Source organism: Macaca fascicularis, chromosome 1 (genome assembly GCF_037993035.2).
Source record: "Macaca fascicularis isolate 582-1 chromosome 1, T2T-MFA8v1.1".
In the NCBI taxonomy this organism is placed as follows: domain Eukaryota; kingdom Metazoa; phylum Chordata; class Mammalia; order Primates; family Cercopithecidae; genus Macaca; species Macaca fascicularis.
Window position 1 is genome coordinate 206,644,135 of NC_088375.1, and position 15,166 is coordinate 206,659,300.

At 41.9% G+C, this 15,166-nt stretch overlaps 1 protein-coding gene across 32 annotated transcripts in view; it reads right to left on the reverse strand.

Annotated features, from left to right (window-relative positions):
- PHACTR4 (phosphatase and actin regulator 4) overlaps positions 1–15,166 on the reverse strand; it is a 146,206-nt gene that overhangs the window by 102,274 nt on the left and 28,766 nt on the right. For 23 of the 32 annotated variants that reach the window (XM_065526533.2, XM_065526532.2, XM_015439700.4 and 20 more), the window contains one exon: positions 6,182–6,235. In XM_065526533.2, the coding sequence (XP_065382605.1) occupies positions 6,182–6,197 (16 nt within the window). In that variant the 5' untranslated portion in view covers positions 6,198–6,235. Of the gene's footprint in view, positions 1–6,181; positions 6,236–12,344; positions 12,448–15,166 lie in introns of all 32 variants that reach the window. The other 9 variants (XM_015439661.4, XM_015439656.4, XM_074014950.1 and 6 more) reach the window with 1 other exon arrangement.

The window sequence follows — 15,166 nt, forward strand, 5'->3', positions numbered from 1 at the left end:
ATGGGCCTCTAAGAACATCAGGAAAATGAAGCAAGTATAATCTGCTGATCTCTGGGGATCCCTGAGATCCTTTCAGAAGTCCAAGAGGTAAAACTAAATACATAAGAATACAAAAAAATTGGCCAGGCGCAGTGGCTCACGCCTGTAATCCCAGCACTTTGGAAGGCCGAGGCAGGCGGATTACGAGGTCAGGAGATCAAGACCATCCTGGCCAACATGGTGAAACCCTGTCTCTACTAAAAATACAAAAAAATTAGCCGGGCTTTGGGGCGGGTGCCTGTACTCCCAGCTACTTGGTAGGCTGAGGCAGGAGAATGGCGTGAACCTGGGAAGCAGAGTTTGCTGTGAGCTGAGATTGCGCCACTGCACTCCAGCCTGGGTGACAGAGCGAGACTCTGTCTCAAAAAAAAAAAAAAAAAAAAATTATTTGCCTTTTCCACTGTGTTGACACTTGCACTGATTGTACAAAAGAAATGGTGAGCAAAACTGTTAGCACCTTAACACAAATCAAGGCAACAGCACCAAACTGTAGCAGAAATCATTGTATTCTTCATAACTACACAGTTATAGTGAAAAATAAATTCATTTTTAAGAATGTCCTTGATAAAGCAATAAAAAATATTAGTTTTAATAAATATCAACCCTTTATTACATATATTTTTATTACTGTATATGATGAAACAGAAATATGTATAAAGCACATTTGTATACTAAGTATGATGGTTATCTCCAGGAAAGGCATTTGTGTAATTGAGTTGCAAACTGAACTACACAGTTTTCTTCATGGAATACTATTTTTACTTGAAAGACTGAACAAAAAGCTATGTTATTCAAGCTTAGATAGCTGACAGGCATTTTCTCAAAAGTAAGCCTGTCACTAATAACGAAAATTAACAGTATTTGTTGCTAGTGACAGAATTCAAGCTTTCAAGTGAAATTCCAATTTTGGAAAATTTACATCCAGAGTGAGCTTGACAGCTTCCCAACATTTAACATTTTTTTCAATGAGACCAACAGTGATATTAACGAACATGATATTTAAATATCATATAATGAAATGTGTAAGTATCTGTCCAGGTAGAAAAGGTCCTAGAGACCTTAGGTTTATCCTTCTAGTACTTTATTCGTAAAAATCCCTCACTACTTTTATTTCCAGAATACTACAAATAATTCTTTCTTTCTTTCGGCGGTGGTGGGGGGGGCGGTTTCTGGGTTTTTTTTGTCTTTTCTTTTCTTTATGTTATTTTTTACTTCAATAGGTTTTTGGGGAACAGGTAGTATTTAGTTACATGAATAAGTGCTTTAGTGGTGATTTCTGAGATTCTGGTGCAACCATCATCCAAGCAGTGTACACTGTACACAATGTGTAGTCTTTTATCTCTTTTTCAATATTTTTACTTAATTATTAGCTAACTTAATTATAACAAAATTCTCACTCCACCAAAAGAAATAAACTCATTTTACATCCTCAATTCTTTTCTTTGTCAAATGGCACTGAGCACACCAAATTCTTATCATATGTATATGTATAGTAAACAACTAAGAAAAAAATCAGTATAACGTTTAGAAGGAAAAATGGAGACAGAGCAGACTGGTTGTTAAATATAACTATGAATCATTTCTGTTTTTCTCTAAAATCCATATTATGATTGAATAAATGTTAATTTATAAATTCTAAGATTTAAATAAGTGTTTAGAAAAAAATAATTTCAGGCCAGGTGTGTTGGCTCACACCTGTAATCCAAACACTTTGGGAAGCCAAGGCAGGTGGATCACCTGAGGTCAGGAGTTCAATATCACCCTGGCCAATATGGCAAAACCCCGTCTCTATTAAAAATACAAAAATTAGTTGGGCATGGTGGCAGGCGCCTGTAGTCCCAGCTACTTGGGAGACTGAGGCAGGAGAATTGCTTGAACCCGGGAGGCAGAGGTTGCAGTGAGCTGAGATCACTCCACCCTGGATGACAGAGCAAGACTCCATCTCAAAAAAACCCCCCAAAACCAAAAACAAACCAAAAAAATAAAAAATAATCTCAGCCGGGCATGGTGGCTCATGCCTGCAATCCCAGCACTTTAGAAGGCTGAGGCGGGTGGATCACCTGAGGTCAAGTGTTCAAGACCAGCCTGGCCAACATGGTGAAATCCCATCTCTACTAAAAATAGAAAAATTAGCTGGGCGTGGTGGCAGGTGCCAGTATTCCCTGCTACTCAGGAGGAGGCTGAGGCAGGAGAATCACTTGAACCTGGGAGGTGGAGGTTGCAGTGAAGTGAGATTGTGCCATTGCACTCCAGCCTGGGTAACAAGAGTGAAACTCCGTCTCAAATAAAAAAAAGAAAAAAAAAAAAGAAAAAAATAATCTCACTAGCACAGAACTCAAATTTCTACCTATCTTAGTAAACAATCAAAAGCACATTTCACTTTATGCTTCAATTGACTACTGGCCAACTATAACTTCTATAGCAACTTTCACGTTGATACTCTCTAGAAAATTTAAGTTATATTTAAGGTTAATTTCAATTGAATTTAATTGTTTAATAATAAATTTGATTGATAAGATTATATTAAAATTTAGGTTATGTTTACTTAAGTGAAGCAAGGAGGTAGTCAGAATGAAAACTTAGGTTTCCAGTACAAACCTATGGAGTTGTCATGTATTATTCTAGTTTATCATATGGTCATGTTCTTTTGAATTTGTCACGAGACTACTATGATAAAACTTAATTTACCAAATTCTTCAAGATTTAACTTGGTAATGAAGCTACAAATTTGTGAATAAGTGGCCGGGCACGGTGGCTCACGCCTATAATCCCAGCACTTTGGGAGGCCAAGGCGGGCAGATCACGAGGTCAGGAGCTCGAGATCATCCTGGCCAACATGGTGAAACCCCATCTCTACTAAAAATACAAAAAATGAGCCGGGTGTGGTGGCATATGCCTGTAGTCCCAGCTACTCAGGAGGCTGAGGCAGGAGAATCGCTTGAACCCGGGAGGCGGAGGTTGCAGTGAGCCCAGATCGCGCCACTGCACTCCAGCCTGGCGACAGAGCGAGACTCCATCTCAAAAAAAAAAAAAAAAAAAAAAAGAAAAAAAAAAAATTTATGACTAAGTACACACTGCCCTCTTGTGTTCAAACTAAGGATGGATCTAATTGATGAACTAGGTGTAATCCTAAAAACTACTCTTCCAGGGGAAAAAAAAGCCAAGGTCCTAAAGAAATCATTTAAGGTTGCTAAAAGCAGAAAAATTCTGATCTTACAAGGTAATAAGGAGCAGTCTTCTCAAGGCAAGGCAAAAGCTCTTAATCTGAGCCAGATGATTGCTAGTACCAGTAGCCCAAAAAACCTAATCTCAGTGAGTATTATATAGTAGTATTTTTACTATACTTCCTCAAGCACTGGCATAAAAAGGGATTCAGACTTCTTTCCGTGTGATGAAGGATCAGAAAATGCTTGAATTGAATGCTTCCTCCAGCATGCTGAAATTAAACCAGTAAAACTGCCTCTGATTTCTTTTTTTTCTTTTTTGCTAATGTGTATTTTAAAATGAAAAGTACTTCCTAACTAGTCTTCCTAGTCAATGTTATGGTTTCAAAAAATGTGATATCCTAAGACATATCTCTCACTTTGAAATAAGCATCAGTTAAAAATAGGGCCAGGAGTGGTGGAGTACGCCTGTAGTCTTAGCTACGTGGGAAATATGCATAATTAATACTGAATGCAACAGCCTCTTAACTCAGTCTTCTTCACCCCTTAACATCCAAACACAGTGGGAGACTAAAGCAGGAAGACTGCTTGAGCCCAGGAGTTCAAGGATGTAGCATGCTATGATTGCGTCTGTGAATAGCCACTGAACTCCAGCCTGGGCAACACAGTGATACCCAGTCTTAAAAAAAAAAAAAGGCCGGGCGCGGTGGCTCAAGCCTGTAATCCCAGCACTTTGGGAGGCCGAGACGGGCGGATCACGAGGTCAGGAGATCGAGACCATCCTGGCTGACACGGTGAAACCCCGTCTCTACTAAAAAATACAAAAACTTAGCCGGGCGAGGTGGCGGGCGCCTGTAGTCCCAGCTACTTGGGAGGCTGAGGCAGGAGAATGGCGTAAACCCGGGAGGCGGAGCTTGCAGTGAGCTGAGATCTGGCCACTACACTCCAGCCTGAGCGACAGAGCGAGACTCCGTCTCAAAAAAAAAAAAAAAAAAAGAAAGAAAAGAAAGAAAGAAAGAGAAAAAGGGGTTCCACACACAGTAAATGACTTTATCGCCAAAAAGGCATTAAACATTAAACCTTTGTATATCTAGACTTACATTCCCTTACTCATGTTGTTAGATGAAATATACGCAGGCTAAACTTAATTAGAAGTATTAGGCTGGGTGCAGTGGCTCATGCCTGTAATTCCAACACTTTGGGAGGCCAAGGCAGGTGGATCCCTTGAGCCTAGGAATTGCAGAAGCGCCTGCTCAACAAGGCAAAGCCCTGTCTCTACCAAAAAAAAAAAATCAGTCTGGCATAGGGGTGCACACCTGTAGTCCCAGCTACTCAGGAGGCTGAGTTGAAAGGATTGCCTGAGCCCAGGAGGTCAAGGCTGCAGTGAGCTCTGATGGTGCCACTGCACTCCAGCCTGGGTGACAGAGTGAGACACTATCTCCAAAAATAAAAAAATAAAAAAATTATATATATATATATATATATAGACACACACACACATATATATTACACATGCCTGCTATTATGATTACTTCCATGTTATCTTTTTATTTTCTTTTATTTTCTTTTTTTTTGAGACAGGGTCTCCCTGTGTCGCCAAGGCTAGAGTACGGTGGTGTGATCCCAGCTTACTGCAACCTCCGCCTTCCGGTCCTCAAGTGTTTCTCCTGCCTCACCCTCCCAAGTAGCTGAGATTACAGGCCCCCGCCACCATGCCCAGCTAATTTTTGTATTTTTAGTAGAGATGGGGTTTCACCACGTCAGCCAGGTTGGTCTCGAACTCCTGACCTCAAGTGATCTGCTCATCTCGGCCTCCCAAAGTGCTGGGATTACAGGCATGAGCCATCGCGCCCAGTCACTTCCACGTTATCTTTCATTGGCCAAGTACTAATGAAGCACTACAAAGCACACTTGTTCCTGAAATATGAGCAGAACTACATTTCCAACCAAAGAGAAGTATATATAAGTTACTGAATTATTAAGATAGAGAAATTTATTTACTTATTTTTCTTTTTTTGAGACAGAGTCTTGCTCTGTTGCCTAGGATGGAGCGTAATGGCAAGATCTCAGCTCACTGCAATCTCTGCTTCCTGGATTCAAGCGTTTCTCGTGCCTCAGCCTCCAGAGTAGCTGGGATTACAGGTGTGTGCCACCATGCCCAGCTAAATTTTTGTATTTTTCTTAGAGACGGGGTTTTGTCATGTTGGCCAGGCTGGTTTCGAACTCCCAGCCTCAAGTGATCTGCCTGCCTCAGCTTCCCAAGGTGCTAGGATTACAGGCGTGAGCCACCACACCCAGATAAGATACAGAAATTTAAATTTCTCATTTTAACTTGTCAAATGGTTCTTGATTTTTTTCATTAAAAATGTTATTTGTGGCCGGGCGCGGTGGCTCAAGCCTGTAATCCCAGCACTTTGGGAGGCCGAGACGGGCGGATCATGAGGTCAGGAGATCGAGACCATCCTGGGTAACACAGTGAAACCCCGTCTCTACTAAAAAAAATACAAAAACTTAGCCGGGCGAGGTGGCAGGCGCCTATAGTCCCAGCTACGCGGGAGGCTGAGGCAGGAGAATGGCGTGAACCCGGGAGGCGGAGCTTGCAGTGAGCTAAGATCCGGCCACTGCACTCCAGCCTGGGTGACAGAGCGAGACTCCGTCTCAAAAAAAAAAAAAAATGTTATTTGTGTAATATATAATGGGTTTATCAATGTTTTTAAACAAAGTAATATTTTTAAAGTTTCTCAGGTTTAATTTATAATACAGCAAATATCAATAGACATGTCATATAAACAAAAGGTCATTGGCACTCTATCATTAAGTATATAACTGGATCCTTATAGAAGCAAAAAGTTTGAGACCCATTATTCTGGAGAGTAGCATACTGAACATGAAAAAAACCAATTAACTCTCAAAGCTTTAATGGAGGTAAGGATAAAACAGAAATGTCATTTACTAAGAAAAATGCAGGTGATACTCACCAAATGGATCTTCCATGCCACTATTAACCAGTTTAGGGAGATGAGATATTGTTTCTAAAAAGAGAAAAAGGTAAATGATACACTTAATACATATAGTCCCCATCACCTTTTATTTATTTATTTATTTATTTATTTATTTATTTATTTTGAGACGGAGTCTCGCTGTGTCTCCCAGGCTGGAGTGCAGTGGCGTGATCTCGGCTCACTGCAAGCTCCGCCTCCCGGGTTCATGCCATTCTCCCGCCTCAGCCTCCCAAGTAGCTGGGACTACAGGCGCCCACCAGCACGCCCGGCTAGTTTTTTGTATTTTTAGTAGAGACGGGGTTTCACCATGTTAGCCAGGATAGTCTTGATCTCCTGACCTCGTGATCCACCCGCCTCGGCCTCCCAAAGTGCTGGGATTACAGGCTTGAGCCGCCGAGTGCTGGGATTACAGGCTTGAGCCACCGCGCCCGGCCACCTTTTATGCTTTTAAAAAAATAATCCTGGCCGGGCGCGGTGGCTCAAGCCTGTAATCCCAGCACTTTGGGAGGCCGAGGCGGGCGGATCACAAGGTCAGGAGATCGAGACCACAGTGAAACCCCGTCTCTACTAAAAATACAAAACATTAGCCGGGCGCGGTGGCGGGCGCCTGTAGTCCCAGCTACTCAGGAGGCTGAGGCAGGAGAATGGCGGGAACCCGGGAGGCGGAGCTTGCAGTGAGCCGAGATCGCGCCACTGCACTCCAGCCTGGGCAACAGCGTGAGACTCCGTCTCAAAAAAAAAAAAAAAAAAAAAATAATAATAATAATCCTAATTCAGTAACATTGACGGTAGTTTAAAAGTGGAACATTATACAAATGTACAACTTATTAAATGGTAGGGGTTTTTTTTTTGAGATAGGAGCTCCCTATGTTGCCCAGACTGGATTTTAACTCTTGGGCTTAAGTGATCCTCCCACGTCGGCCTCTTGAGGATTACAACAGCCTGCGACTGTGCCAGGCTGGGAGTTATTTTAGGGGAATTGAGATACAGATGTACAATATTAGATTATCATAAAACATTTAAGGCTAATTTTTGTCTTAAAATATATTATTCTCAGTTTCCTCAAATAAGCTCCCTTTCCAATCCTCATTTTGAATTTACGAGAGTGTAAGGAAAAAGGCAAGTTTTTTTGTAAGAAAAATACAACACCTGAGAAAGGGCACGAGGAACATCTTTGAAGAAGGAAATTGGTTTTGCCTAAGGAAAATGGAAGTTATTTTAGACACAGAAGGATGGTTCAGTAAGCTGTAAGTTTGTCCACTCAAGTATGAAAATAAAACAAAAAATGTTTCAAATGAAAGTTGACTAAGTATAATATACAACCTCCTGCACCCCTAGTCAAGACAAGTGTCAAATCTGCCCTATCCAGCTTCCTACTCCTCCTGTGGTTTTTATCCTAAGGTCATTCCCTAACAGTCTAAATACAAAACTCCAATTCAGAGCCTGCTTTTTATAAATCACAACCTACTGGACAGGAATGATTGGAGAAACTTGGGAGTAAGATGCAGTTATAGGGCCGGGCGCAGTGGCTCACAGGCTACTGGTACTAGCAATCATCTGGCTCAGATTAAGAGCTTTTGTCTTGCTTTGAGAAGACTGCTCTTTATTACCTTGTAAGATCAGAATTTTTCTGCTTTTAACGACTTTAGATTATTTCTTTAGGACCTTGGCTTTTTTTCCCCCTCAAGAGTAGTTTTTACCTAGTTCATCAATTAGATCCATCCTTAGTTTGAACACAAGAGGGCAGTCTGTACTGATTCATAAATTTTGTAGCTTTATTACCAAGTTAATTCTTGAAGAATTTGGTAAATTGAGTTTTATCATAGTAGCCTGGTGACAAATTCTAAAGAACATGACCACATGATAAACTAGAATAATACATGACAACTCCATAGGTTTGTACTGGAAACCTAAGTTTTCATTCCGACTTACCTCCTTGCTTCACTTAAGTAAACATAACCTAAATTTTAATATAATCTTATCAATCAAATTTATTAAACAATTAAATTCAATTGAAATTAACCTTAAATATAACTTAAATTTACTAGAGAGTATCAAAGTGAGAGCTGCTATAGAAGTTATGGTTGGCCAGCAGTCAATTGAGGCATAAAGTGAAATGTGCTTTTGATTGTTTACTAAGATAGGTAGAAATTTGAGTTCTGTGCTAGTGAGATTATTTTTTTCTTTTTCTTTCTTTCTTTTTTTTTTTTTTGAGACGGAGTTTTGCTCTGTCACCCCGGCTGGAGTGCAGTGGCCGGATCTCAGCTCACTGCAAGCTCCGCCTCCCGGGTTCACGCCATTCTCCTGCCTCAGCCTCCAGAGTAGCTAGAGCTACAGGCTCCCGCCACCGCGCCCAGCTAGTTTTTTTGTATTTTTTTAGTAGAGATGGGGTTTCACCGTGTTGGCCAGGATGGTCTCGATCTCCTGACCTCGTGATCCGCCCGTCTCGGCCTCCCAAAGTGCTGGGATTACAGGCTTGAGCCACCGCGCCTGGCCTCTTTTTTTTTTTTTTTTTTTTTTTAAGACTGAGTTTCGCTCATTGCCCAGGCTGGAGTGCAATGGTGCAATCTCAGCTCACTGCAACCTCCGCCTCCTGGGTTCGAGTGATTCTCCTGCCTCAGCCTCTTGAGTACCTGGGATTACACGCACCTGCCACCATGCCCTGCTAATTTTTGTATTTTTAGTAGAGACGGGGTTTTACCATGTTGGCCAGGCTGATCTCGAACTCCTAACTGGTGGTCATTCCCTGGTCACCGAATGTGAAATTGAAATACACATACTTGGGGTCAGGCGTGGTGGTTCATGCCAGTAATCCCAGCACTTTGGGAGGCCGAGGTGGGTGGATCACCTGAGGTCAGGAGTTTGAGACCAGACTGTCCAACATGGTGAAACCCTGTCTCTACTAAAAATACAAAAATCAGCTGGGCATGGTGGCCTGCACCTGTAGTCCCAGCTACTCAGGAAGCTGAGCCATGAGAATCGCTTGAACCTGGGAGTCGAAAGTTGCAGTGAGCTCAGACCATGCCACTGAACTCCAGCCTGGGCAACAGAGTAAGATTCGGTCTCAAAAAAGAAAAAAGAAAAAGAAAAAAATTTAAAGTTTTGTGCTTCAAAGGACACCATCAAAAAAGTGATAAGGCAACACACAGAATGGGAGAAAATTTTTGCAAATCATCTATCTGATAAGGAACCTATATGTAGCATACATAAAGAACAATGACTCAATAACAAAGACAACCCAATTTAAAAATGGGCAAAGGATGTATATAAACATTTCATAAGAGAAGATATACAGTCAATAGGCATATGAAAAGATCTTTAACATCTTTAGCCCTATAGGAAATGCAAATCAATGTCACAATGAAATAACACTTCACACCCATTATGATGGCTATAATAAATAAAAAAGGTAATAACAGTGTTGGGAGCTAAACCAAGAACACATGGATACTAGAAGGGGAACAACAGACACTGGGCCTGCTTGAGGGTGAAGGATGAGGGGATCAGAAAAAACACCTATCAGGTACTATAGTTATTACCGGGGTGACTAAATTATCTGTACACCAAACTCCCGTGACACACAGTTTACCAACATAACAAACCAGAACATGTATGTGTACCCCGAACGTAAAATAAAAGTTAAATAAATAAATAAATAACAAGTATTAGGAAAGATGTAGAGAAACTGGGGCCTCAATACACTGCTGGTGAGAATGTAAAATGATGTAGCCGATTTGGAAGAGTAACAGTTCACCAAACAGTTAAACATAGAGTTTACCATATGATCCACTCCTAGGTATACATCCAAGAGAAGTAAAAACATATGTCAAGGCCAGGTGCGGTGGCTCACACCTGTAATCCCAGCACTTTGGGAGGCCGAGGCGGGCAGATCACCTGAGGTCAGGAGTTTGAGACCAGCCTGGTCAATAGGGTGAAATCGTGTCTCTACTAAAAATACAAAAATTAGCTGGGCATGGTGGCGGGGGCCTGTAGTCCCAGCTACTTGGGAGGCTGAGGCAGGAGTCACTTGAAACCGGGAGATGGAGGTTGCAGTGAGCTGAGATCGCGCCACTGCACTCCAGCCTGGGTTACAGTGTGAAACTCCATCTTATAAAAAAAAAAGGATGTCCATACAAAACCTTGTACACAGGCCAGGTGTGTGGCTCATGCCTGTAATCCCAACACTTTGGGAGGATAAGGCAGGCAGATCACTTGAAGTCAGGAGTTCGAGACAAGCCTAGCAAAATGGTGAAACCCCGTCTCTACAAAAAATACAAAAATTACTCGGGCGTGGTGGCCCGTGCCTGTAGTCCCAGCTAACAACAAAACAAACGTCCCCAAAACAAACAAATGAAAAACCTTTATACAAATGTTCATAGCAGCACTATTCATAATAGCTAAAAAGTGAAAACCACCCAATGTCTATCCACTGATCACTGGATAAACAAAATGAATACAATGGAACATTCAACATAAAAAGAAATGAAGTATTAATACATGTTATAACATGGATAAACATTTAAAACACACTAAATGAAAGAGGCTAATCACAAAGGACCATACAGCCTATGATTCCACTTACATGAAATGTCCATAATAGGTAAGTCTATAGAGTCAGAAAGTTTGCAGTGGCCTATGTTGGGGGTGGGTGGGGAGGAGATTAGAGAGTGACAGCTAAGGGGAACAGAGTTTTTTTGGGGGTAATTATAATGTTCTAAAATTGGTTAGAGTGATGGTTATACAACTTGCAAATATATTAAAAGCCATTAAGTTGTACACTATAAACTGTAAAGTAACTGTAAATTTTACAGTATATCAATTATATCTCAAAAATACTGGTTTTTGTTTTGTTTTGTTTTGTTTTTTAAGCAGTAGATTTGCAACAAAAGGGTATATTATGGGAGCATGCTGTTGCCCTGGCTGGATCCCCCATTAAGGAATGACAGGACTGCTGTTGGGAGACAGCCTAGAACTGTCAATCCTTTCAGGGAGTGCCCCAGATATGAAGAGTTGACTCAAGGAAGGTCACATCCTTCTCAGAAGTCCACATCCAGTCAAGACCAGAGTGTAAGCCCAGCCGTTACAGTACACATGAGACAACTCTAAAAGGTCATTTTAGCTCCAGAGCCCCCGTGGGGTCCACTAAGGCTCCTGTTGGATCTCTATTGCCGCTTGACTTCTCCCTGTGGCCAAATACTGCTGCTCCTGTCCCCTCCCTTCCACGGGTGTTGATCCCAAGAGCACTTCCTAAAAAGCATTCTTCAGGCTGTACTATCAGAGTCTGCCTCAAAGATAACCCAACCTAGGACAGTACTCCTTTAAGAATAGGACTTTGCTGACAGTTTGCCAGCCATCTGATACTTTCCAATTCTAATACTAAGCTACTGAAATCACAGACCGCAATTTTCCAATACCACATGATCCTTTCACATGTTCCAAGGGACTCTTATAGACCTCTAATTTCTCTATTAGATTATACTGAACTCTTCCAAAGCACAGAATTCATCTACTTCTTTTGATTGATGTTATAATATCAATCCTAGGGGATGATCCTAGGTTTGTGATGGAAAGTTTCCAGTAACAAAATACCCCTGTTCTTACAGAATCACAAACAGAAGGATGTCTTGCTAGAAAAATCCTGTGTAGTTTTTGCAGAGAAGCCTACTTTGTGTCTCCACTAACTGGATGCCTGTGCAAGACAGAAATATTTCTATGACCTCTGTAGCCACCCATAAACAGATAATGCTCAAACCTATACATATTTTCAGTCCAGATCTTTCTTGGAAGCTCAAGGTAAAAGCCAAAGCCCTTTCAACAGCTTATAGTGCCCTAAGACAAAAGTCACATACTCCCATCATGTTCAAGTACTCTTCCCCTTTCTCACTAAACTCCAGGCAGATGAACCTCCTTGCTGTTCCTTCGATGTGCCAGGCATGCTGAGGCTCTCTGCACTGGAATATTCTTCCCCTACATATTCATTTCTCAATTCCTTTGGGACTTTGCTTAAATGTTACCTTCTCAGTTAAGTCTTCCTCATCACCCTACCTTAAATTGCAATCACCAAGACCACTCTACCTCAGCTTTATCTCTTTTTCCAGCTATTTCTCAAAGCACTTATTCTAATATACTACATATTTACCTTTTAAATTTGTCATCTCCTCTCATTAAAATATAAGCTCTTTCAGGACAGGTATTTTGCCTGTTTTTGTCCACTGCTGTATCTCCAACACCTAAAATAGTTCCTGAAAAACAGCAAGTGCTCAATAACTATTTTTTCATATGAACGAGATCCAAATTCACATGTCCAAATCACTCAACATCTCCACTTAGATATCTACAAACCTCTGTTCTACATGCACAACTCATTATCTACCTCCTACTTAACCTTAGTCCTTCTTCTTCCTGCAGCTTTCACCATCCACCTAACTGACCAAATGAGAAGTCTCATCCTCTACTTCATGAGTGACTTCCAAAACATATCTTAGATCTTTGTCTTCATCTTCATTGCCTAAACACACAATAGAATCCAAAATACTCTCACTTCCTCTGGACTGTTCCCCTCCAATCTGTGTTTCACAGGCCTAGTAACTGTTAAGTGTTCACTAAACTGGGATCTATGGACCTCCTGGTCTTTGTTTTCCTAGTTCAACTGAGGTAGTCTCTTTGGCAGAAACCTCCTCCTCTTCCTGACCTCTACATATTGCAGAATCCCAAGATTTGGTCCTTAAATCTCATCTCCTTGCTATCTTTACTCCTCTACTCCCTAGAATATAATTGGCATGTGGCAGAAATAATTCTTTATTGTGTATTGTCCTATACACTGCAGGACATTTAGCAACCCTCACTTAGTATCCCTCACTCCAGCCCATTAGATGCCCACAGCCTCCCCAGTGATTAGGATGTCCAAAATCAGCCTGCTAAATTTTATTTATTTATTTATTTATTTTTGAGATGGAGTCTCACTCTGTTGCCCAGGTTGGAGTGCAGTGGCGTGATCTCAGTTCACTGCAACTTCTGCTGCGAAGTCCAAGCGATTCTCCTGCCTCAGTCTCCTGAGTAGCTGGAATTACAGGCACCTGCCACTGCACCCAGCTAATTTTTGTATTTTTAGTACAGACGGGGTTTCACCATATTGGTCAGGCTGATCTCAAACTCCTGACCTCGTGATCCACCTGCCTCGGCCTCCCAAAGTGCTGAGATTACAGGCGTGAGCCACCACGCCTGGCCCAGCCCACTAAATTTCTAAATACCTCCTAGAGAAGCAGTAATCAATCCCTTCCCTGCAAAATGAACCCTGACTAGTCATCTCATCCAGTCCTACAATTTTTTTTTTTTGGAGACAGGGTCTCTGTCACCCAGCCTGGAGTGCAGCAGCACAATCATAACTCACTGAAGCTGTGAACTCCTGAGCTCAACTGATCCTCCCACCTCAGCCTCCTGAGTAGCTAGGACTACAAGCATATACCACTCACCCAGCTAACTGTAAAATTTTTTATTTTTATTTTATTTTATTGTTTTTTGAGATGGAGTTTTACTCTTGTCGCCCAGGCTGGAGTGCAATGACGTGATCTTAGCTCACTGCAACCTCTGCCTCCTGGGATCAAGCGATTCTCCTGCCTCAGCCTCCCTAGTAGCTGGGATGACAGGCACCTGCCATCACGCCCAGCTAATTTTTGTATTTTTAGTAGAGACAGGATTTCACCATGTTGGCCAGCTGGTCTCGAACTCCTGCCCTCAGGTGATCCACCTGCCTCAGCCTCCCAAAGTGCTGGGATTATGCCTGTGCAAGACAGAAATATTCCTGTGGCCTCTGTAACCACCCATAAACAGATGGTGCTCAGACCTATATGGTGAGCCACAGCACCTGGTGAGCCACTGTGCTCAGCCTAAATTTTTAAAATTTTTTGTACAGATGGGGTCACAATGTTGTCTAGGCTGGTCTCAAACTCCTGACCTCAAGCGATCCTCCCATCTTGGCCTCCCAAAGTGCTGGGATTACAGACATAGGCCAATATGCCTAGCCTAGTTCTACCATTTTTAATACCCCCTATATACACTGATGATATAAACAAATTCTTATTTCCAGGCCGAACATCTCCCCTGAACTTCATCAGACTGATATATCTACAGCATACTCAATACTCTATTTGGAAATCTGGCAAGTTTCACAAACATACCATGTTTTAAAGAACAAATTCTTGATTTCCCACTCCCAATTTGTTCTTCCCCCAGTATTCCCTATTCATGAGTAGGGCAACAGATGTAAAGCACTTAGAAAAAGAGTAGGCATCTGTGTTAAGCTGCTATTTTGTATCATCATTTCAGTAAAATGGTAGCTTAAGTTTTCTAGTTGCTCAACAAGGTGTCATCCTTGACTCTTCTCTTTCTCTCACAGCTACAATTAAATCATTACCAAGTCTTATTGCCTCTGCCTCCAAAATACATCCATAATTTAACCACTTCTCACCCTAGTCCAAGCTATCACCATCTCTTGCTAGGCTAGTACAATCAACCCCTAATTAACCTCCCTTCTACTCAGACTCCTATATTCTGTTATCCTCAGACTGGCCTGGGTGATCCTTCCAAAAAGTAAAGCAGAGCTGGATGCAGTGGCTGATGGCTATAATCGCAGTACTTTGGGATACTGAGGTGGGAGGATCACTTGAGGCCAGGAGTTCGAGACCAGCTTGGGCAACATAGTAAAATCCCTGTCTCTACAAAAAAATTTAAAAATTAGATGAGCGTGGTGGTGCGTGCCTGTAGTCCTAGCTACTCTGAGGCGGGAGGACAGCTTGAGCCCAGAAGTTTGAGGTTATAGTGAGCTATGATTGCACCATGGCACTCCAGCATGGGCAACAGAGCCAGACCCTGCCTTACTAACAACAACAACAACAAAAAAGGTGCGGTGGCTCACGCCTGTACGCCTAGCATTTTGGGAGGCCAAGGGGGGCAGATCACCTG